A 24,538-nucleotide genomic window follows, 5' to 3' on the forward strand; every position below is an offset into this window, starting at 1 on the left:
CCCGCTCCCATTGGGCCAGCCGCGCCGCTCTGCCTATCAACAGCCGCCGCTGCCGCCGTGCGGCGCTGACGCAGGGCAGCGGGTTTTTCCCATTGGCAGAGCCGCGCAAGGAACGCCCCCCGCGGGGCGGTGCAGGGCGGGGCTGCGGGCGAGCCGCTCTTCCGGGGCAGCCCGGCCTCGGCAGTGCCCGGGGGTCCCCCACCGGGAAGCAGCTCCGAGGCCGTACTGAGGGAGGACCGAGCTCCCTGCGGGAGGCGCCGGGAAGCTGCCCGCTGCTCTCGGGTTCAGCGGCTGGAGGCCTTGCTCGGCCGCCTGCGCCTTGGGAAGAAGAGCATGGATCCCCTGAGCTGGCCGCAGGAGCTGTGTCCCACCTTGGGGGGGTCGAGGACACCCTCAGCAAGTCGGCACGCTGGAGGGAAGGGATAGGATCCAGAGGAACCTGGAGAGGTGGGACCATGCGAACATGATGGAGTTCACAAGGCCAAAGACAAGGTCCTGTTCCCGGGTCGGGGCAATCCCTAACACAGACACAGGCTGGGGGAAGCTGGATGGAGCAGCCCTGAGAAGGACTTGGGGTGCTGAGTGATGAGAAGCTCCCCATGACCAAGCCTCAGTGTGCACTTGAGCTCAGAAACCAACCGTGTCCGGGGCTGCATCCCCAGAGTGTGAGCAGCAGGTGGAGGGAGGGGATTCTCCCCCTCTGCTCTGGTGAGACACCCCCCCCCCCCAGCAGTCCTGTGCCCAGCTCGGGGGCAACAACGCAAGAGGGACCTGGAGCTGTTGGAGCAAAACCAGAGGAGGCCACGGAGATGCTCCAAGGGCTGGAGCAGCTCTGCTCTGCAGACAGGCTGAGAGAGCTGGGCTGGTTCAACTTGGAGAAGAGAAGGCTCCAGGGACACCTTAGAGCAGCTCCAGTGCCTAAAGGGGTGACAAGAAACCTGGAGAGGGGCTTTTGACAAGAGCCTGTAGGGACAGCACAAGGGGGAATGGCTTTAAAAGGACAGAGGAAGGTGCTGAAAAAGGACCTCGGGAAGTTCCTGCTCTATCAGATGCAGGCAGGGTTAGCAGGGGCAGTGGGGTGGTGGGCCCTGACCATCGTAAAATGCTGTGAGGCAAGAGCTGGCATCAGAGGGTACCTGGGGCATCAGGGACTGAGAGGGGTAGGGGGAGCACCCTTTGAGGAGCATCATGGGCAGCAGTGCCGCTGGAAGTCTCAGTGGGTCAGCGGCATTGGAAGGGTCAAAGGGGCCAGAAATGGCTGAGGTATTCCGTGGGATTAGGGGTACCGGGAAGCAATGGGCAGGGTTTCAGAGGGGCAGGAATCTATTGAAAGGGGGAGCCCCAGTGGGATGGCAGCCATGGTGGGCACTTTGTGGGTAGCTGCCAGAGGTTAGGGGAGCATTGATGGGTAAAAGGGATGGCGGTGCAGTGGGTGCAAGGCAAAGGGGGACCAGTGGGGGGCAGGCCTGTCCCACATCAACCCCTGCTGCCCATAGGTCTTAAAGGACCTGTGCTACAAGTACCTTATTACCCTGCACCAAGGCAGAGAGACCTACCTCCTCACGGAGCTGCCCCCCTCGGGGAGCGTCCTGGACACCTCGGGGTGTCCCCACATGCGGGGCTGCCCAGCATGAGCCTGACCTTCTGTGGGTCCTGTGCTTACGCCTGTCCAGAGATCCTGCTGTTCTAGTGTCAGCGTCACCCCTGCCTGCCATCTCCTAGTTCCCCTAGTCGACAGCAGACACAGAGCTGACAGTTTCAGTGTGTGCTAGTGCTGCCTTTCTGGGCTGCAAGTACATGCAGCCAGCAACTCCATGTGTTTCTAGGGAGAGAGCATGTACAGGAAGAGCAGGAAAATCCAGTCAGAGTAAAGGTTGGGAAAGAATTTGAGATTGCTTAGCTTAAGGCATGAACAAAGATTATGGCAGAGCAACAGCAGAAACTATCCCTGTGGGCAAGGCCATGATCTATAGCATTTCTGTATGTCTGGAAAGATCTGGAAGAGGTCAGGAGGCAGGCCATGGGGCAAGCACACAGCCTGCTGAACTGCATCGATGCAATCTCCTCCGTGGCCTCTATTCTCCAGGGGCATCTCAGAGGATTTATGACATCCGAGTCCATTCTCCTTGTATCCAAGGCTGTTGGGCAGCTTGCCATTCCCTCTTCACAGGGCTGCACCGTCACTCCCAAGGAGCCCCATACAGCCTTTGCAGAGCCCGCTTTTGGAGCGACCACCGCTCGTGACACGTCACCAGGCAAAGCTCCTAACACACGGCTGACAACCTCCAGTTGAAGCATTCAGTCTTCCCAACAAGATGTAGGAAATGAAGCACAATGAGAGATGAGAACACTTTCTTTTGCTGTTCAAAACATAAAAGAGAACAGAACCTTTCCAAAAGCCTGGTTGAAAATTTTAGCAATTATAACCTGGTCAAGAGAAAATCTCTAAAAGGTCTCAAATGTTAGGAGAAGCTTCCAGAGATGTGGCAAATACATATTAGCACATTACACAGTACTTTTTTGCTAGTTATCCATATCTTCCAAGATAGTTGAGGCTTGTATTTTTAACAACTGCTTCCTTCTTGTCCACTGCCTTGTCTTTGTTCCTGGGGTTAATTCATGTAGTTTTCTCTTTAATCTCCATGTTGCATCAGGTACATGCTCAGCCAGCAGTAAGTCAGAAGAAACGGATGTAGGACAGTTGCGATCCCTTGTCCAAAGAGCCATTTGCCAGGAACTGCTTCACTTTTTCACTGTGCAGGGACACCGAACATGGTCAACTCAGCAGTGGGGGACACAACAAGTGAGCGTGGCGGCTTTCTGCAGTGCATTGCTGTCCCGCTCCAAGTGGTACGGACAGGAGCTATTGCTGATACTGGTGGGGATGGTTTGTTTTTCTTCACATGCCACGACTTGTTTCGAGTGCGGAATCCCCACGCTGCTGGCGTGAGTCCGTTTTGCCCCTCTCCACATCCCTGTATCAGCTGGGCCGTTTCCCCATGCTCACACAGGTGCTGTAGCCCCAGGCAAGGTCCCTCAGGCCCATGCAGACCAGGTTCTTTCATTCCAACTGCCTTGATTCCCCATGTCCTAATGGCTCTTCACACTGAAGCAGTTTATGGTGCCAGGCTCACCCATCCTCCTGCTGGCCCTTGCGAGCCGGGAGTCCAGCTGCTGGGGTGCCAACGTTTCAGTCACCACAGGTTCCTGTTCCAGCAGCGGGGACATCTTCCAGGTGCCTGCACTCGGCCACACCGCCACAGCGCGGGGCCCCGCACACCCTTACGTGTGCCGGCAGCCCCGCTCCCGAAGCCGGCAGGGTCCCGGCACCACCACAGCGCCCAGGCCCCAGCAGAGCGCCCTGGAGCCGCGCCGCCCCTCACCCGCGCGTCGAGCCCACCACAAGATGGCGGCGGGCGCCGGTGCCCGCAGTAAAGATGGCGCCGCGCTCCCTCCGGAAGTGCTGCCAGGCGGCGCCCCCGCCCCGAGCCCGCTCCGGAGGCGGGGATTGGCTGGGGCTGCCGTGCCGTGCCGTGCGGCGCGAGCGCGGCGCCGCTGCTGCTCTCGCCGTGTCCGCCGCTCCGGGCCGCCGCCGCCGCCGCCGCCCCGGCTATGAGGAAGCGCAACGAGTCGGTTACGGTGGAGCATGAGCGCGCTGCTGCCGCCGCCGCCGCTGCCGCGCCGCTCGACAAGGGCTGCAGCCTGAGGCACAGCCTGCGCCTGCCCGCCGCTGCCGACGACGCGGGCATGAAGCGACCGCTGGGCAGGTGAGCGCCGGTCCCTGCGCCGGGCTTTGTTATCCCCCGGCCCTGAGGGGCTGGGGAGACCCCGCCCGCCGCCGGCCCTGCGGCCGCAGGACGCGCTCCTCAGCGGGGAGCCCTGGGCAGCTCCTCAGGCTGGCAGCGGGGCTGCTTGCGAGGAGAAGGAAGGGGCCTTTCCCCGCTCCCCAGCCCCCGAAGAGCGCCGGGGGCCGGCAGATCCCTTAGAAGTGAGGCTGTTCCCCACCTCGGTTGCACTTCCCTGGCTTCCGTGCGCAGGGTGAGCAGGTGCCGTCCCCTCGGATGCTTTCGAGTTCTCGGTCAAGCAGCGTAGTTAGGGGATGGGGTGGTAGCGGGTCCTGCGGGGCCGGGTCTGGGCTGGAGGGGTTTGATTCTCGTACCTGAGCGCGGCTCCATGCAGCCCCCTTCGCTGTCGGCAGGCGTTCGCTTGCGATAAACGGCTCGCACAAACCCGTCGCCATCAGGGAGTGTATGTGGAGGAGCAGGGGCCTGCAGGTAGGATGTCTTTATTTATGTTTTTAAGAAGCTGGTGCCTGGCAGTGTCATCTCGTCTGTAAATGAATCCGATTTAGCATCTCCTTCCTATAGATGAATCAGATTTAGGTGTTGGTAGAAGATCAGATGCGTGGCTCTGTTGAAAACAGTTTTATCTGTGGCTTCTGCTGGCAGCGTTAACATTTTAAACACGTACTTATGTACATATTTATGGTGGGGAAATGTTCATGCTCCTCTATAAAAACAAATCTGTAGCAATAGGAGATGCTTGTAAAATGGGACCACCTTCATACAGCATTTCAAGGGGATGTAATACAGTGAAGACGACGCACAGTTGCAGAGGGCTGGGGAAGGAAAGATGTGACCTTTTAGTCTCATCTCCGCCAGTGTAATGCTTTTCTTTGACTGCGTTTCCTAGGTGTGAGGAATATTGAATGATGAAAGAGCTGTGTGGTTTGGGTGCTGAAGCCAAATTGCTGTGCTTCAGGAAAACAGCAGCCCATTTAGAAAGAAAAAGTGCCCGTCTAGAACATGAGCCAATGTGGCTGTTTCTCTGATAAGCTTTCTGTGCTTTTTTCTGTTCTCGTAGGCAAAATTAACATTTGAAATTAACTTTTTCCTGTTCATTGTGTGATTTTTTTTTTTGTCGTGTTCAAAGGCACGAAAGAAATGTTCTTTCTTTTTATTGGGTAATAGCTATTCAATTTGATGCCCTGGAGGTAATCCTTTGGGATGTTGTCAGCGCTCTGTTCGGGTTACGACAGGCTTTGGTACTTGGAAATGGCGCTGGGCTCATCTCTCCAGTGACTGTGCAATGGATCAGGCTCTGTCAGTGCTCCGCTCCTGGAACACTTGACAGTTCAGCACATTGGTTCCATTGTCTGAGTGGATAATCTCTAAGATTGCTGGTCATCAAATGAAGGCTTATTAACTTCTTAAACGGGATGACTGGTGTTCAGGTCCTTTTCACTGAAGTGGAGCTACTCCTTCAGTGCTGGGCATTGAGCAAGCCCTAAGAGCACATAGCACAGGCTGTTGGCTTGCTCTGGCAGGCAGGTACTTTGTGGAAATCAGATGGAGCACAGCTATTAGACACAAAGCAAAGGCCTGCTGAAAGCAGGGAAAGCACAGCCCATCTGTGGAAAGGTTTCTTGTAGTTATTTCTCCATGTACACCTTTGACAGTGGTCAGGAGGCAAATTTCCCTCACTTTTCACCTAAGTGCTTTGGGCTTTCTTTGTGTGTGTTGGGTACTGTATTCCATACAGCAGTGCTTCCCAAACTCTTGACGTTATAGGAAAGCCTCATTTGTTTGGAACTCGCTTTCCCTTTTCCATATGTCAAGATTATATATTTTATTTAAAAGAGAGTCCTGTAGATCAACTTGTGTGATGTTGCCAGAATGGCGTATTCTTGTAACTGAGTAAAGTGCAAATTGGAGCAGTCACTCACTTCTGTGCTGATGTTGTCCTTTCTTTTCTGCTGTCCTGGGCTGGGTTCTCTGACTTTCTCACTGACTTCCTCACTTTGTGAGCCTGCAGTTGATGGTTTGCGGCAATACCCTCTGCTTATGTTTTCTCCAAGGTAACAAATACGCTGCTGAAGTGTGAGTCTGAGTGTGCAGGAATGGGAGGTCCAGACGGAAGAAGGTACAATGCCCAGAGATAAGGATGTTGTCCAGAACAACCACCTTCAGTCAGGTCAGACAGCTTTCAAGCTCTGTGTCACTCCCACCTTTGGCAGAAGACAGCAGTGGATGTTTAAGGAAGAACATCAGGAGGGTACATATACAGTGGGGATCTCCTCTGGGGGGTACAAGCTACTGTACAAGCCTCTAGATCCTCCTATTTTAATGTGCACAGTCATGCTGTTATTGCAGCATTCCTTATACCACTGGAAATAAAAGTAGGGTGGCGTTTTCAGTGTGTTACATCAGTTTAACTCGTCAGCTTGCAGAAACTGTACTGAGGTAAAAACTATGCTACAAGGTTGCTGGGCTGGTGGAGGTGGTGCAATAGCTGGAACTGGGGATTGGTACCACAGCAAACTGTTCTGAGCGGCTTGCTCATCGGCGAAATAGTTAACATCAGCGATTCTAGTGGCAGTGAATTCGGTGTTCAGGGGAAGCTGGGCTCTCTGCATTTCACACTGCTGTTATTTAGTCTCTGCAGACTTGGGAAAACAGCACGTAGGTTTGACTTCAGTATGTGGCTTTCCGTCTTTTGTTTGTAAATGATACAAACCTCTGGTTAGAAAAGCAAACCGAGCCCACAGTCCCTTGAAGTGGCTGCGAGTTCTGCAGCCAAGGGCTGATCGTGTGGCAGCTCCTGCAGGGCTCTCTCTGTTTGAGTCCAGTTCCTCAGAAAAAGGGTAAAGAGCACCATGACTGCAGAGTGATGTTTGCAGAGGACAGGATTGATTTACCAGCAGGAACGGCTTTATTCTTGCGGAAGTAGTTTTGCATTTTACTAGCACTGTGTTTGTCCCTCTGTTTTGCTTCAGTCCTATCATCACACTGTGCTCATTCACCCAGGAGTTGAAACTTGCTCTGAAAAGGTGGCTATGCGTTTGAACTGCTCTGTTACTGAACATGTGTGTCTGTGCATTCGTGTAACAAAGCAGGGTGTCTGCTAAACAGGATTCATGTGGCTTTGGCTGATGCGTGCTGTAGTTCATGTGGCTTTTCTTAAGTGGTTTACAAACGGAAAGGAAAGGCATATATATAGATACAGGTATTGCCATTCTTCTTCCATAGGTAATAGTAAAACACAATGTGGTGGTTAGCTAAGAACTGTACTAGTAGTTCTAAAAGTGTGTGAATGATTTGGTTTTTAAAGGAACTGAGTTGCTTTGCCTGAAACTATTAAATGCAGTGATGTGGTGCCACAGCAGCAACGTGCAGCGCTTGGGTTTCCTGGTATGCATGTTTTGTGTGGATGGTCATTCTTCTAATACTTGTGTCATGATGCATTTTTCAGGTGACGGTGTTTAAGTGCCAGGTGGTTAAGAGATACCTTGTGTTTGGGTACTTGCTCTGGCTCATTTTTGTGCCCAGTGGCTCTGATGTTCTGAGAAAATGTGATTATATAGTGAATTCCACATGTGTCTGACTTTCTCTTTTCCTGTTAATGGGAACTCAGTGGCTGTGTGGAAGTCCTGGTTTGTCCTGTGCATTGTCAGCTGTTTTGGCAGTTTATAGCCAAGTGAGTGTCTCTGAATTGCTCCCAGGTTACCAGTTTGGGGCATTGGGTGTTTGGTCTCTGCGTCCTCTTCCCAATTTGTTCAGTCTTTGCAGCCATTATAATTTTCTTTCCTTGTGCTCATCTTATCCCCTTCTTCCTCGAAGACTTAAAATTCATTCAGCAAAAATAGCGAGACTCCTGCAACGTGGGGAGTTACAGTTTTGTTCAGTTCTGTGCCTCAATGTGTTACTGTTAAAGTCTGAGTTTTTTCACCCTGTTCTTTGCTGGCTTTGTGTTTTGTGTTAAACAGGCCTGGTTTACTCTCCAGCATACCTTGAGACTCTTGGCATTCTTCTGCAGGCTTGTCTGTATGATCTAGGGGTTTTATTGCTGGGTCCCACTTTCTCATGAGCCTCTCTGGCTTTTCCGTAGTAGGGCGCAGTGTTTTTCTGCTGCATCTGCGCTGTATCATCCTGCATCTCATGGTCTCTGAGCAGTTTTCTCAAGTCTCCCCATTTCTCATGGAGAACTGTGCTCGCTTCAGGCTGAAGACACTTTGCCCTCCGGTTACAGAGTGTGGGTCTCCTTGAACTCCTTATTGCAGTGCTGTACTTCTGACCTCATGCATGCCCCTGGCTTTGGGTGCTCTGCTTTGATGGCTTATGCCTGTATTAATAGTTACTGCGGTGTTATTAATTGCTATTGGTATCAAGTCCTTTTCTGCTTAGGAGCTGTGTGAACTGCAGACCTCTGTTATTTTGTACCTAAACTTCCCAGTGTATGGGTGGTTTTAGGTAACTCCTGGAACCAAGAGAACTTTCTAGTCACCTCTGTACTGAAGATGTTCGTAGAGCATGAAGGTCTTCTCAGTGTTGTGATGATCTTTTCTGTCCTTTCTTCTTGACTGGCCTCTACCCATTCCTTTGGGCATACAGTGAACATGATCATGGGCTGGGTGTGATGCTGCACTATAGGGTGACCAGCTAAACTGAGCTTTTAACATCAGCGCAAGTCCCAGGTTCCCATATGCACTTTTCTCTGTAGATATTCTTTTTAGCTCCAGTATCCCCATGTCTATTTCCAACCTGCTTTCACTTACACAGACCATCACTGGTCTACTTAAAACAAGCTAGATTTTGAGGATGACTTGCTTTTATGCTATAAATGGCATGTCGTTGCTGAGCCAGGAATCTAGTTCTCTGCTAATGCAGTCACAGGTTGTCACTGTGAGTCTGTTGTTTTCCTCCAGGATGCAATATGCATGTGTTGGTTTTTGGTGAAAACAGCATTGTAGTGTTTTCATTAACATCATCAGAATGCACTGCTGTGGTACATGCAGGAGGTATATCCAAGCAGGACTTCTGCTGTAGATGAGGATTCCTGCCCGAGTCCAGTTTCCTTTAAAAGGCACCATGACATCCTCTTAGGAGGCTACCGCTGAGTTACTTTATCCTTCCAGACCTGAAGGCAAGTCAGTTGTTTTGGTAATCATGCCAGGGCATGAAATTAGTCAATGCGCTTCTTCAATAGCAATTCCCTTACAAACCCCTGGGTTTTGGAAACTCGGTGGGTAGCTGAGCTGTGTCATGCTGTTGGTGTTAGAGTCGTGGACAGCTTCTGACATCTAGAGTGAGTGAGTGTAAGCAAAGGGGGTTCACTATGCCTGTAATGTGGGAGCACTATTTCAATGTAGCTGTGCCAGAATCAGTATCACAGGAAGATTAAAAAGGAAGTACTTGTGGTATATTGAAAGAGTAACAGGAGACCTCAGAGACTTTAAAATCGTAAGCCTGAGGTGGAGTCTGTGTGATTTTAATGGTAACAGTTAGTTTGCAATTCAGTGAAGGAAGATTTAGCAACTAAATAGATATAAGTATGTACTAATGAGAATAGATCTGTCCTATCTTAAGAGGTCTTAGTATGAAATGTGACAGGTTTGTCAAGGTTACAGCCTGGTTGATGGATGCATCAGTGGTAGAATTGTTTCTCCAAAGCCCTTAACTTCATACTGTAGTTTATTGAAAGGACTTGCAATTCTAGTGGAGAACATGTTATCTTCGTTGAAAACTGTCTCAGTGGAGAGAGAAACAACTGGCGAGTTGTCTTAGGATGGATGTTTGGGCTCAAGGGTGCATCATTTTGTATGTTGTATATCACCCATCGCAAAGCTGAGGCAATTGCTGTTGGTGAAACTGGGAGGAGGAGGACGAGGGGTTGCTGAGAGCTGATGAACGGGGCAGCTGGTGAAACAGTGAAAAGCTCACCAGAACACAGGTTAAATGTGGCTGCAGTGGGGCAGGATGGCGGGGAAGAGTTTGGAGTGAGAACTGAGGCAGAGGCTGAACTTGTTCTGTTGTAGGCGATTACCTCTGCAAGCAGTTGTGTGTCCTTTCACCCAGGCCTGGCACCAGTACCTCCTGTCCAGGAGTAGGGTTGTGGGCTGGGCTTTGCCCTTTTGCCTTGCTGGCAAGCAGCTCTCCAAGCAAAGTGCTGATAAAACAGTGCAACACTGAGCTTCAGAGATCTGCCTCTTCCTTATTGAAAGCAGTTTCAATTTGCAGGCAGAATCTCCTAATTTTAGGCTCTGTTAAGTGCCTTGATCATTTAAAGTATGCCTGAGCTAGCAGGAAGGATGTCTGTGTTTACTTTCCAAATCAAAGTGTTTGTTTAACCCAGATTTATTTCAACATTGTAACTGGTACTGGGTAGTAGAGCAATAAGAAAGGATTGTTAGACTGGGCAATTAACTTTCAAAGTACAAGCACTCCAGAGTATTCAGGCTAAGCCCTACAGCTGCCTTCTCCTTGTTTCTGTCAACCACAGAGAGCTCACTCTAGAAATCAAACTGAGAGCATGAAGACCCCAGTCGTTGAAGTTGCCTTCTGAATCTAGCAAATAGCTGACACAAAACCTGCCAGTGGAGAGCATACAGGGTTGAGTAATGCAAGTAGTTCAATCTTTGTGGATTTTATTCTTAAAAGAAAAAAGAAAATCCTTCCCCTGATACCTGCTTTTTTGTACCTGCTATGTCTGAATGGATTTAAGCACAGATAACTGAATATAGAATTCCTCTTTTAATGTCTCTTAAACCCAGAGTTTTTCTCTCGTATCTCTTGGGAAGAGATAACAGTATTCTTTGGTTACCTCCTGCTTGTGTTTTAGATGGGGCGATGTGTGAATAGCAAGGACTGATGTTCCTTCTCAGCCTCCAAAAAGAACCAATGGGTAGGCCAAAATGTGGGCCATTCATTTATAGTATCCTGCTTGTACCTCAGGTACAGGATGAAGAACAGTAGCTTAAGATTTCGAATGTCCTTCCCTGTAGTACCCGTGCCGCTGTTCTGAACATGAATGGTTACATTAACATCAGATTTGTACCCACTGAAAGTGGGGATTAACTTCTCTTGCAGAAGAGATTGGCGTTGACTAGTACATGAAATGAGGTTGTGTGGAGCCTCGTGTCTCTCCTTACTAAAGGTGTGCAGAATAAAGAACTATGTGTGACATAACTGAAAAAAGAGACCTCCTGAAGAGTACTTCTCAGTGGGATATATCCAAGCGCAGAGCACAGTAAGTGCATTTACCCAGTTGGAAGGCTGATTTGCTTTTCCCTGGCTGTAAAGCTTCCCCTGAGGTGGCTTTTCTGAGACAGAGAAGCCAACACAATTGAGGGTGATGTAACTGGAGCTTTGGAGTCAGGGCTTCCAGGCTGCAGCATCCTTGCTTGTGGAGGAAAGTGTGTGCACCATGTTCAAGACTAGATTTTAGACTTCTTGGCATTCCCAGGAGGGGAAAAGCCTGGCTGTGTTTTCTTCCCTAAACCAGCCCTATTTCACTTCTTGTAAAGTTCTGATTGGTTTTAGAGCAGCTTTAGGAAGCGGGAGTGAAGCTGACAATGTCAGCTTTATACTGCTGAGTGTGGAAACTGTGGATTGGATACAATCAGGGGAAATATGCCATTCTCTTGTCCTTGCAAATCCAACAGAAATGCAGTGAATAACCTTTTCTTTCAGTTTGTGCTAGCTTTGTGCTCTCTCTAGTAAAGCCTTCTTTTGACTACCAGAGCAGGGACCCCATTTCACATTAAATTCTGGGACAGGCTGATGTACAGGGCTGCAAAATGTTCCATTTCCATGCAGTTGAGTAGAAGCTCCAACACGCGCTTCTCACCTTTTCTGAATACGTGTTTTCTAGCTTGGCTCTTCGGGGTTCTGTAGTGTTAACAAAGGCTCTGGATTTAATTGTCATTAATTTTTCAAGCCTTTGTCCTTTTGGAGCTGTTTCCTCAACAAGATGATAGCTAAAAGCTGGAATCCCTGAATAAAGCACAGATGAAAGCAGGGATGGATTAATCTTCCTGTCTCGATGCAAAATAACCCCCTGCTCAAGGTATGTCAGAGCCTGACAGGGATTCTGTGTCTGTTCATGCATTTGTTCTTTAGCCACCGCTGTTGCTTTATGGCCATGCACTGCTTGTTAAGCCTTCCTTTTTAAACAGGTCACAATTGCAGAGGGCACTGTGACCGCCAGCTCAATGTAGCCATGCTCAGCTGACAGTATATGTAATGTTTTGGCATTGTTGAATGTTCTTGTTTGCTTGCATGCCTCTAACGGGGAACTGTTGGTTCATTGTAATCAATGTGTATTGCTAAGGATGCGTTCTGCATCTAAAAGGTGGCAGTATGGCTGCTAACACAAAAGCAGGTTTTTTTTCTTCAGGCTCCCAAGGAGGAATGGCTTCTGATCTCTGCTAGCAAAACCAGAGCTGCTTCAGCTGAACAACTGTGAGACAACCATCTTGATGCATTGAAAGGAAAAAGATCTCCAATACACAAACGGGCCTTTCACTCAGGTGGTTTAAAAGACACCAGGGCCACAGAGCCTGAGTGGTAATTAATTCTCAAACCCTGTGGCTTGTGGCTGTCTCCCAGAAACTGTTGTGTGAAAAGATTTCATGTTCACACAGTTGTGCAGCTTGGAAATGCGAGCCCCTTCACATAGGGATGAAGTCTGAACCTATGGAGTCCTGCCTATGCTGCAAGGGTAACACACACATGCAAGTCTGGGGGATTTACAGCATGTTAATGGGTTTTAAGTGGTGCTGGGGAGCTGGCTTGCCTGTACTGCGTGCTTTTTCAGTTATGGTATGCATTCAACATACAAGTGGCTTTATGTTAAATGGCACTTAGGAACTGTGGTGGAGCATTAGATGTCTATATGGGTTGTGCTTTTGAACCTTTGCTTGTGTACCCGAATGTTCCTCCTTGTGAAGAAGAGTGTGGTAGAGAGAAACGAGCTGTGCTGCTTCAATGAAAACCCCACTCAGCTGGGCCGAGCTCCTGTTTTGCACTTCAGTGCAGTTTCAGTCTTACTGTGTTTATGATTTGGGTTTTTTCCCCCCCTCTTTTTTGCAGGCAGCTTTCCCTTCCCCAGTTTGTGGACTAGGGAAAGGGCTGTGCCTGTAATAGAAACCAGCTGTCAGCTGTGAAATGAGTGAAAAACTAAAGAATTCAGTCAACACAGTGGGGGGAGTGCACCACAGTAGTATCTCAATGCCAGACTTGGCTGAAATGCAGCGTGGGTGACTTCAGCTTTGATCAGTGTCAGCAGCATTGCTTGGGGAGCTCTGCAGAAACTGTATTCTTGGAGTTTAAACAAGTGGTTCTGGTGCAACCTAACCGGCTGATGCAGAGCGGTCATTCAGGGCAAGTCAACCACCTTAAAACCCTAATCCCCAAGCCTGTTTTCCTGTCCCAAAAGTCAGTGGTTCAGTTGCCTTAGGGTATAATTATTCATTGTTTGCTACATACTTAAAATAATAGAAGCATCTGCTCCTTTCTTGGTACACCTTTCAGGGGCAGTCAGCTTAGGTGCTGGTTGTGGAGAGGCTAAGGCATGGCACTGGGAAGGGATGGGGTGCTTGAGGGGGAAAGGTTAGATGTAGCTCCCATGTCCTGTGCTGTGGGGTGTGTAAATACTTGTGTGAGCCTTTCCCTACCTTGCTTCATTTGCTGTGTTTCAGAAACGTGTGTCATTGCCAAAGGCCCATACATCCCCTGCAGGCTGCCCCATTATTTTTGCTCATTAAAGTTCTACACCGACTTGCCTTTCCCTCACTTTATGGACTTCATTTTTTAACCTGCTGTGTTCTGAGTCCCTGCATGGTGCTCCCTGGCATTTCATTGCTATTGACTGCCTGCTCAGCACTGCCTTCCTCTTCCCCTTACCCTGAGTGCTGATGCTGCTTTTCTTCCTCTTGCTGCATCAAGGTCTTGATTCTTGCAGTCCTACCCAAGAGCTTTCCTATCCACAACCTGAAATGTGCTTATGAAGATCTCAATAGCTGGAGTTTGCTGGCCCCTTCTGAAAAACCCATTTTATTGAGATGCTCTCCTTTACTTTGCAGAGAGACCAACCTCAGATTTTGTACACGACTGGCTGGATGGCTTCCTTCTCACTGTTTGTTGTTTTAAGTTAATGTTTAATCACTTGATATTAATCAGAAGGAGGCACAGAAGCAGTCCAAGTGAGAGTCTGGGCTGCAGTAGGGGTGCTGTGTAACGAGGTGCTGGACTTGGGGGAATTTGGGAGCTTAAAGTTACAAACTTCATCTCCATTCAGAGAGTTGGAAAAACATGGCCTGGAGATCTTACACCAGCCAAAAGGAGGTGCCCTACAGGCAACAGCTTGTTTTGGGCTGAAATGGGTAGGGGAGCCTCAGGGGAGACCTTGGGAATAGACAGTTTGGAATGACGGGAGGGAAAGGACATGCTTGTGTGCCTCGGCATCCTGCATTCCTCCTACATCCCTGGCAGTGTTCGAGGCCAGGTTGGATGGGGCTTGGAGCAACCTGCTCTAGTGGAAGGTGTCCCTGTTCGTGGCAAGGGTTGGAACTGGGTGAGCTTTGAGGGCCCTTCCAACCCAAACCAGTCTATGAATGTGTCTAAGGCAGCAGTTGTACGGTCTCTGTAAGCTGATGCCACTGCTGAAAGAGACCTGGAGGCTCGTTCTTTGGACAGGCATTTCTACTACAACTGCTCAACCGTATCTACAGCCTGATCAATTTGAAGAGCTAGTTTTCTATGTATTTGCATGTATCTGCTCTGATGCAGATACAGGTGTAGGTTCTTCCTACAATGAATTTTCCTTTGTGGCCACATTAGCGTTTCCACCTTCATGCTGCCTAGCTATGGAAGTGAATGAGAAGTGGGATAAACTGCAGGGTATACCCATGGAAGTGCTGGTTAGCAGATAGACAAAATACTGTGGTGCCGTTTGCTGACGCACAGCGCTTCTCTGGAGCTGTGTGTGCAGCTTTCACTGTCCTGTGGTACTGCTATGAACAGAGCAATAAGCTAGTGCTTATGACAGCTTTCTGCTGTGCTTTAGAAGTTCAATGTGCTATTGGGAGGAAGGAAGGCAGCATTTTTTGCTATAATTGCAGCAAAGAAAAGACTAAGTTTCAGTAGCTGGCAGTGTTTTTCTGTGGTTAGAACAGCTTGACTATCCTGCCAAATGCCAACTCAAAAGGTTTTATGGGTGTACTGACATCTCCTTGTCAACACTGGGTTTGGAGCCGTGATTGGGACACCTCTCTCCATCACCGTCGGTGCTATGTCTGTTCTGAAGATGAGCTGTCACATATTGTGAGGAACCCGAAGGTGGAGCCTGCATGTTTGGAAACTTTCTCCAACACCCTCAGCTTGCCTTGCTTTTCTCTCTTATTTTCTGATTGAAAACCCGTAGGCTGTAAATTAGCTGCCTTTCACTGCTTTATTAAGCCCATTATTCCTGTTAATTTGTCTTTTAATTAAAAGAGACATAGTGGAACATCCTAACCATTCGCTCCTGGGTACAGCCTTAGTAGGCTGGTGGAAACTATGGAGTGGAGCTTTTCCTGGGCTGGGTCTCTGCCGGTAAAGGCTGGAATACCTTGCTCCATCCTAGCTTTTTAAGGCCAGTATTTAAAGAGTTTTAGTTTGTTATTCACCCACCTCTCCCACGTTCTCATTGGTGATAATAGGACTGTTTAGTAGCTTAGCTGGATTTTGAGATACGGATAGCTTTTTCTCTCTCTACCTACCAGGTAAATCTTTACTTACCTTTTTCTTGTGGTACCCTTCACTTTTTCTAGGAGAAAACACTGTTTGGGGTGAAATTGTGTGAACTTGATGAATTTTAGTCCATGTAGCTTAGCTCTGCGTTGCCAGAAGGACATTCATGTGCCTTGTCAGGAGTTGGTGGGAGGAATTAAGCAGACAACTCTTCTAGGCAGTGTGTCCATTGTAGGATGAGGGAATGGACTTGAGTGATCTCTTGGCATCTCTTACAGCCTCTTTAATGTCCAGGTACCTGTGATGTGACTAAAAAAGTCCCCGATTTCAGATGCTTTTCTTAAGTCGAATAATGAATGTTTTGGATGTGACAGTGATGAAAGCCATAGGACAGTATGAACTTGCCTGTTGCATCTTCTGTACCTTTGATGGCGTATAATGGAAACTTACGTTGTACTAATTGACTGACACTTGCTGGTGACAGATCTAACATCGCTGACTGTTAATGCTTGGTTTTACGTGCAGATGGATTTGTACTTGAATTATTATAGAGGCTAAAGGACAAACAGAACAAATCCCCCATCCCCAGCAGTGTCCAAGGCCAGGTTGGACGGGGCTTGGAGCAACCTGGTCTAGTGGAAGGTGTCCCTGCCCATGGCATGGGGTTGGAACTGGAGGAGCTTTAAGGTCCCTTCCAACCCAACCCAAAGCATTCTGGGATTCCACGATTCAGTGTGTCAGCTCCTAAAATTGGCGAATGGGAGATGAATAATTTCATGCCTCTTGGGAAAACGGATCTGTGCTTTTAGCTGCTGGCACTTCCTGATAGCAAGAGCTGGTCGCTCATTCGCCTGCAATGTTGTTCCTGCTAGAGGCTGCCTGCTGGAAAGCAAAGGGAGTTGTGTTGCCTGGAAGATTTGCATGCATTTTAGTTCTTGATTGCAACAATACCTGAGGGCCTCGGTGTTTCTGCCCATAAAATGGGCAACTGTAATAACTAGATTAAAAATAATCAACTAGATCATTAGAATTACACGTTATGTATATTAAATGCATACATATACGTATGGATGTGTACGTGGTAATTATTCTGAAGCAATAAAGTATATTTGGAGAAAAACTGAGATAAAATAACTAGCTGCTGGGTGATCCTTCACTTTTGTCTGTGTGCGGGTGGTGTTGGTTTGGGGGTTTTTTGGTAATTTGCTCTTCCCAATTGGAATACTTTGGAGAAAATAGAAATAACACGTTGGGGCGATTGTTCTAAACTCGATCTGAGCTCATGGAGAATGATGATGCAGATAACAAGTTTCATAATGTCTTGTAATTTAGATGTGCTTTTCATGGTGTTGAGAGGTGTGAGCCCTTTTAGCTGGAAAGGCAGGATGTCTGCTCCAGCCCGCACCTGCGATCACGTGTGATTTTTATCAGTCTCATTACACATAGTTCCTCAAAATACGTTAAAATCCAACTAAACGGAGTCTTGCTGATGGTGGTTTAGATGGGAAGGGCAGTCAGGCTCCTTTTTGGAGTCAGACATGTGATGTGCATTTCTAGAGATCCTGGAATACCTTAAATCAGCAGAACAAAAAGCTCTTGTTACAGAGTGGTTTAAAATGTAATCAGTGGGGAGTTTCTGTTCCCTGTTCCTGAGCTGTGTATCATCAGCTGACAGTTTGGGTACTTCTGCTTCTCTCAGCTGATGCTCCATAAACAAAACTAACTTTAAACAGTTTCAAGAGTCAATGACCAGCTTTTCAAATAAGCCAAGCACACAGATCCTTCTGAAAATTGCTTCACAAAATTCCTGCTGTATTCAGCTCTTTCCCTCTTTTCCTGTCTTCTTCTTTTATACAGGCGATATGGATTATGGTTCCGACTGCGGAAGTTAATAATCTGGCTGCTGGGAATGTACATTGCCATTCCATTTCTAGTAAAACTCTGCCCTGCTATCCAGGCAAAGCTGGTCTTCCTAAACTTTGGTAAGTGACTCAGCCTGTTGGGATGGGTGAGGAGTGTCTTTATCTTTCATCTGTCTGCCTTCCCTTTCACCCTGCGTGTCTACAGCTTGTGTAAGTTCTCCAGGCTGCGGTTTGGAAAGCATTCTCTGTGGCCCTAGGGGTCTTTGTATGTAGCATGTCTTTATAGAAACACAGTGACCAAACTGAAGCCAGCTCTCAGCCAAAGGATTTTCTCCAGGAAAACTGTGCAATATGTTGAATACATTTGTCTGAAGGCTTCATGGAGGTTGCATGAATAGATAGCGCGTGAAATTGCACCCAGTGAATTGTTTTCCAGGCAGTGACTCTTCACCCAAAAGCACTTTAGGAGAATATTCTGGTTGGAGCAGAAGAGACCTTGTTGGTGCAGTCAGACTGAATGTTTTCCTTGTGCCTGTTTAGCCTTTGCATTTGGTCACACTGTCAGTACAGTGGGTCTGGTGAGCTGGCTCATCACAAAGGAAGGCCTGAGTATCCGCAGGATGGAACATGTATTCATTTGTTCAGCTGGAAAAGATAAGGCTCTGGGGAGACCTTATAACAGTCTCCCAGTACCTAAAGGGGCCTACAACAAATTTATAGAGGAACTTTTGACAAGGGCCTGTAGGGACAGGACAAGGGGGAATGGCTTTAACCTGACAGAGGGACAGTTAAATGAGACATTAGGAAGAAATTCTTCCCCGTGAGGGTGCTGAGGCCCTGGCACAGGGTGCCCAAAGAAGCTGTGGCTGCCCCATCCCTGGCAGTGTTCAAGGCCAGGTTGGACACAGGGGCTTGGAGCAACCTGGTCTAGTGGAAGGTGTCCCTGGTCATGGCAGGGGGTTGGAACTGGATGAGCTTTAAGGTCCCTTCCAACCCAAACCATTCTGTGACTCTTTCTTTGTATTTCAGTGAGGGTCCCATATTTCATTGACTTGAAAAGACCACAGGATCAAGGTTTAAACCACACCTGTAATTATTACCTGCAGCCAGAGGAGGATGTAACCATCGGAGTCTGGTAAGGAAGCCTGTTGTGTGCAGCCTATGCTGTGCATCTTTATCTTCCTTTTTGTTCTCAGTGGTGCTTATGGTTGCTGTGCATGTGGCAGCCATCGCCTGCTCTGATCTGTGGACATTTGTGTTTTCCTCTGCTACGTGACTGAGTTGATGTTGAAACATGTGTGGGTCTCCGGAGCTCACCTGAGCTCAGATCAGTAATGCATGAAACGCAATTGGATATCCTGTGCATTCAGAGAGATATCATCATTTGGAATCGTGAAGGCTCCAGGTCTGCATTGCTACAAAGACCATGCCTCTGTATCAGATGAGACCCAAGGAGTTTTGTCATTCAACTGCTGCTCATATTTTGTTTTGCAAAAATAAATGTGGGGGAAGGTAGGCAAAGAGGATCTAAGTGCTCAGAGTAGGAGGAAGACTGTTCTGTGTATAAAACATATGTAGGATTTGGAGAGTGGGTGAGAATGGAACACACGGTTTACTTTCTTAATCAAACAAGTGACAGTGTCAGACATCCCTTGTCATTCTTTCCTCTTGAAGGAAGTTTTCTGTTTCCAGGCAAGGGCAGTTCATTTTACCTCCTGGTTACCCAGGATCGGCTCAGACGACTGGTTCTCTGTCTGAAAACGTCTGCTTTCCGTACTTCCCGTATTGCTACCTCAGCTTAAACCAGGTTCTGCCTCCGTTTCTCATGAGGGCTGTCTGTTGTGTCTCAACACCAGAAGTTTCAAAGCCACAGAGAAGTTCCTCCTACCTTTGAAGAAGAAGTGCCTGCAATTTGAATGTATATGCAAGAGCAGGAAATACCTGAAAAAGGGCCAGACACCATGTCAGGTGTGGAGGAAGGGGGCTGTTCCTTCATGCAGGCAGTGATGTTGGATCTCTAAGCTGGAGAATTCGGTGGTTTCAGTTACGTGTGTTACTTGTATGTTCCCACTAGTGCAGTAGAGATTGCCTCTTCACTTGAACGTATATATATAACCTTTTGAATGGGATGGTGATATCCTGCTACATAAAGACGGTTCCTTCCCTTTAAGTGGATTTTGGTGAAAGACGTGTTCAGAAGCTGGAAGTTCAGGTTTTGCAGGCAGGGTAGGCTGAGAAATAATGATCTGTATCTTCACCTGGACAATTACTTCTACCTGCTAAGCTGCTGAATAAGTTCAGATTGCAGTGGGGAGGGCTTTGTTTCCCTTACAAGTATCCTGTATATCTTTACTAAAAAAGAACTTCCAGCTTGTGGTGGCAATTCGGAGCCTGTGTCTGATACATGGATAGACTCCACAACTCGTTAGAGTTATAAAGTAGGTATGCTTTATTCAGCGCTGAGGCGCACGGGGATCGCTCCTCCAAAAGCATGCACACCTTTTCTTTGCCACTCAGTTCGTTTATATTACATATAATGATTATCTAAACATGAGATTGCTTCATGCCTAATACATATGCAAAACTTATCCCCGTCTAGTATTATAATTAGTTTTCTGGCATTGTCCCATTGTGCGCCTGCGCAGTGCCTCCTGGTGGGGGTCGTTAGGGAGTCGTGAGGATGAAGGCCTCTCGTTCCTCTTCATCACCATGAGTAACCTCTTGCTTTCACACAGACTCAACAGGGTTTCAGCTCCTCTTCAAACCTCAGGTTCGGTACAAGCCAGTTTTATGTATCTTAAAGCAGAAACTTGTCAAGTTCACAAATTTTGTTACTCTGGCTATCTTTTGTTCCTTTTCTTTCTACAGATACTATTTAAACAAGAATGTCTTAAATATTAAGCTATGAATCTTATCTACTACAATTCTGCCTGGCAGCTGTAACTCCTGCAATTCTGCTTCACCATTCTAGCAACTTTGACTCCTATGGTTCTGCCTTCACCAAGCACAGCAACTGCTTAAGCAAGCAGGCACAATGTTAACCCTTTATTTCCCAGTATCATGTCATTCATCTGGGTATGATACCTGGGTATGTATGAGGGAGGTCTTCAGGAAACCTTGGAGCCTTGCTTTAATGCCAGTGTACGGTCTTGCATTCAGTATGCTTCTGAAACTAAGTCCTCAGCCTCCTTTGTTCATAAGCTTGCCCAAGTCTTGAGGCAGAACAGTTGGAGGAGTCCTGCAGTTACTGGGGCTTTTTTCCTACTCAGGAACTCCTTATTTGCTGCTTGCATGCATGAGAGTAGACTTTTTCCACTGTTTCGCCCTGCGTGCCCTCTGAGCTTTACATCTATAAGGAAAGTGTGGTAGATGGAGCTTGTCTTCCTTGGGGAAAGGCATGTGAGTACTTCAGTTACTTCTGACAGCTGTAAGCTAGCCGCCTTCTCAACAATTTGAGATAGCTCTGGGCATGTCCACACCTCTAGAGAAATTACCCACTTGAAATTCTGGTGTTTGAAAGCAACATATATGATCTTCTCTGGATCCGAGTGCCTCTTGTTCCTCAGATTGACTGTGGAATCAGCTATGCCTCTTACTGAACACTCTTTCCAAAGACTTGGATTATGCTGAACATCTGCTGACCTAGCTGTCAGTCTTGTTTATGGTGTATAAGTATGTTAATCGAAGAAATTAGATGCCTTAAAAGCTGAGGAATTGAGATTCTTTCTCCAGAACAATGGCAAGTTCAGTAATTGTGCTTTGGGTTTGCTTGTGAAGTTGGATGCCTTGCACAGACCTGAGTTTTGAAGGCAACCGTGATGGGAGGTGAAAATGTGTGCACTGCCTTTTAAGTCTGGCTATTTGTCATTTGTCACTCATGACAGCTCTGTGAAGACGTGTGTGGGGTGTGTGAACTGAGGTAATAAATTGATCAGAAAAACTCAACATTCAAACGGCAGAAACTGAGTGTCTGACAGTGTCTATCTTCCTTCTGTCTACAGGCACACGGTCCCTGCAGCATTATGGAAGAATGCCCGAGGGAAGGACCAGTTGTGGTTTGAAGATGCTTTGGGATCTAGTCACCCTGTAATCCTCTACTTGCATGGGAATGCAGGAACAAGGTGAGGCATAAAAAGCGATGTCTTTGTGTCATGCTGTGTTTTCCTGGTTTGCCACAGCTCTGATACGTTGATCAGAAGGATGGGGACAAACTTTTTAGAAGGGCCTGTAGTGATAGGACAAGGAGTAATGATATCAAAGAGGGTAGATTTAGACTAGATATAAGGAAGAATGCTTCTTATGATGAGAGTGATGAAACACTGGCACAGGTTGTCCAGAGGGGTGGTAGATGCCCCATCCCTGGCAGTATTCAAGGCCAGGTTGGAAGGGGCTTGGAGCAACCTGGTCTAGTTGAAAATGTCCCTGATTATTTTAGGGGCTGGACTAGATGACCTGTAAAGGTCCCTTCCAACTCAAAATATTCTATGATTAGAACCAAAATAAAATCTAAAAGCAGTTTGGTGCCACTCCTTTCTTAAAAGGAAAGCATGTTTTAAGAGGTTGTGTCTCTCCATTTATTGAATGTGGAATAGATCTCTTGCAGTTATTGGAGACACCTGATATTGTAGTCTACCTTGTATCTTCTGCTGTGGCACTTGCTAGATCAGGTAGGGAGAATTCGTTCTTTGCAGTATAGCGGTCTCTGAATCAAGACATGGGGGATAGCATTAGTGCTTCTGTATATGTGATTTACATGCAGTAAATAAACTTCCCAGTTCCTTCTGTGAGCTTGTTTTGGTAGTTAACACATTCTGAGGTAGCAAAATCAGAAGGAAAGAGGAAGGTCATGTGCTGGCCTTGTTTCATTATTGCATGCGTGCAGGATGTTTGTCTGGAACAGGAGCATTTCTAAAACTTGTAATTTCGTAGCTGACCATGTGTATCAGCTAGAGAAGTAGGTGGGTTCTCTGTACTTTGTTGCTGAATGCTTCAGAAACATTAGCACAGTGTCAAACTTCCTGGATGTTTCTCAGCATCGTGTCCTTACTGCCACATCTCTGCATGGTACAGTGCTTTACTTCATTGATTAGAACACGATCTTCCTTACTAATATCTTATCAGCCCCTTTCTGAGTTTGGAGCGCCAGTGCGTGTTCTTCTGAAGCTGATGTCTGCTCGTAGATACTCAGCAAGAGCAGAAGCATTGCAGAAATGCAAGTTCCAGGATATAAAGCAAAGAAGCTGTTTCAGCTGTGCTGGTAGTGAAGGTTCACTGACCTTTACATTGCAGGAACATTGCCCCTTTTCACCTTGTTTTAGCAGTGTTCCTCTTTGGTAAGAGGGTATGGTGTGGAAGACGCGTGTTGTGATCCAGGAAATGCACAAACAGATGGGTTTTTGAAAACTGACCCTAAAGGTTTAATCAAATTGTTGCATTGTTTTTCTAATACTGCTTTGCTTGTTTTCTTGCCTTTATTTGGTGTAGCAAATGATACTAATGGAAGCTATTCTGCAGCTTAATGGTGGTAATCTGGGACTGGTATCTCTGTTATGTGCATATCGATTAGACTTCTTGCTTTTCCGAGTGCTATTTGGGATGAAGTCCTGAGCTATGGGTCGATAACGTATTTCACATTTCCCTTTGCACATTAGGGAGGCTGGAGGTGTATCGCCTTTGCCATTTCAGCTTTTATACATATTGCTGCATGTTTCTCCACTGGATATTCAGTCTCTTGTCAAAGGGCTGCTTTATTGATGCAGGCTGCATTAACCATAAGTAAAGGCACTGCCTTGGCTTTCTGTGTTGCCCGAGTTTGTGAGCACTTCCAGGGCCGGTGACTCCAGCCCTGCCCTGGGCAGCCTGTTCCAATGCCTGACTGCCCTTTGGGGAAGGAATTGTTCCCAATATCCAGCCTAAACCTCCCCTGGTGCAGCTTGAGGCCGTTTCCTCTTGTCCCATCCCTTGTTCCTTGGGAGCAGAGCCCAGCCCCTCCTGGCTCCATCTTCCTGTCAGGCAGTTGCAGAGAGCGATAAGGTCCCCCCTGAGCCTTCTCTTCTCCAGACTGAACCCCCCAGGTCCCTCAGCTGTTCCCCATCACACTTGTGCTCCAGGCCCTGCACCAGCTCCGTTGCCCTTCTCTGGATCCACTCCAGCACCTCAATGTCTCTCTTGTAGCGAGGGGAGATGTCAGGGATGTCAAAGGTGACTCTTAAGCCATTGTATCTTCTTCAGCCTTACAGGATCGAGAAGTCCTTGCAAGCAACCCCGTGTGTTTCTGGCTGCATTAGGTATTTTGTAGAACAGTTGGAGCTGACAGCTTTTGGCTGGCAAGTTCATGTGTTCTTAGAGGCTGGACTGGGAAGTGGCATTTTGATGTAGAGGCTGCCCTGACCAAACCAAAAAACCTCAAACCCAAACCAGAAATATTAAAGGAAATTCTTCCTCTGGACTTGCAGTGTTCAACTCTGGTTTTCTCTGCTCAGTCTTCTGCACATGTCCTTTCTGTCCCTGTGCTTAGAGGCCGGGCCAACAGGTTGGGTTAACATGATGAGTCCTGCAGAGAGCATCGCACCTTGGGGAGCAGCAGTTACTGGTGGTAGGAGCAAGGGTCTGCAAAGCCAGTAGGACCAGGCTGCTTTGGATGTATTACAGGAATAGGTGGGTAAGAGGGTGGGCTGAAAAATACATCTTTACCTGCTGAGAGATCTGTAGGGAGAATCTGACTTCAAAACTATGTCCTTCATAGATCAGCAAAGCCGTGGCGTCTCCTTGACATTTGTGTCAAAGCCGTTCTGCTATTCCTTAGGTTTGGCGTGTTTCTGTTAAAGTTGTGGTGATTGGGAAAGTCTGTTTCTGGAGGCTTTAATGTTCACATGTGGGTTTTCGTGTTTGTTTCTTTTGTTTTGTGGTCTTCTCTTCATGTCTCCTCTTCTCTTCATGAATTGCTGCCGCCAGAGGAGGGGATCACCGTGTGGAGCTTTACAAGGTAAGTGGCTGCACTTGTTGTCCAAGCAGTTGCATTAACACCTCAGATGTGCATAGGTGTGAGGAGGCTGCTCATCACAGCTCACTCCCAACAGGCAGATAGCTTAGGGCTCTTAGTCTCCTCCAGGTATGAAGCGTGTAAGGGAAGAGTGGCCTGTAAGCCAGGAGCATACTTGCCGTATT

General features: G+C 47.7%; 1 protein-coding gene and 1 long non-coding RNA gene across 2 annotated transcripts in view; both read left to right on the forward strand.

Moving 5' to 3' along the window:
* Nucleotides 1-136: 136 nt before the first annotated feature.
* On the forward strand, nucleotides 137-2,398 carry LOC136014662 (uncharacterized). The gene is made up of 2 exons (XR_010612818.1): nucleotides 137-447; nucleotides 2,171-2,398. It is a non-coding gene; the product is annotated as an uncharacterized LOC136014662 (long non-coding RNA).
* A 1,114-nt stretch (nucleotides 2,399-3,512) lies between these two features.
* The window catches only part of ABHD12 (abhydrolase domain containing 12, lysophospholipase), a 29,871-nt gene continuing 8,845 nt past the window's right edge, over nucleotides 3,513-24,538 (forward strand). The window contains exons 1-5 of the mRNA XM_065679554.1: nucleotides 3,513-3,767; nucleotides 17,367-17,491; nucleotides 18,401-18,506; nucleotides 21,373-21,492; nucleotides 24,326-24,356. Of these exons, the coding sequence (XP_065535626.1) occupies nucleotides 3,613-3,767; nucleotides 17,367-17,491; nucleotides 18,401-18,506; nucleotides 21,373-21,492; nucleotides 24,326-24,356 (537 nt within the window). The 5' untranslated portion in view covers nucleotides 3,513-3,612. The remainder of the gene's footprint in view (nucleotides 3,768-17,366; nucleotides 17,492-18,400; nucleotides 18,507-21,372; nucleotides 21,493-24,325; nucleotides 24,357-24,538) is intronic.

This window comes from Lathamus discolor, chromosome 5 (genome assembly GCF_037157495.1).
Source record: "Lathamus discolor isolate bLatDis1 chromosome 5, bLatDis1.hap1, whole genome shotgun sequence".
Classification (NCBI taxonomy): domain Eukaryota; kingdom Metazoa; phylum Chordata; class Aves; order Psittaciformes; family Psittacidae; genus Lathamus; species Lathamus discolor.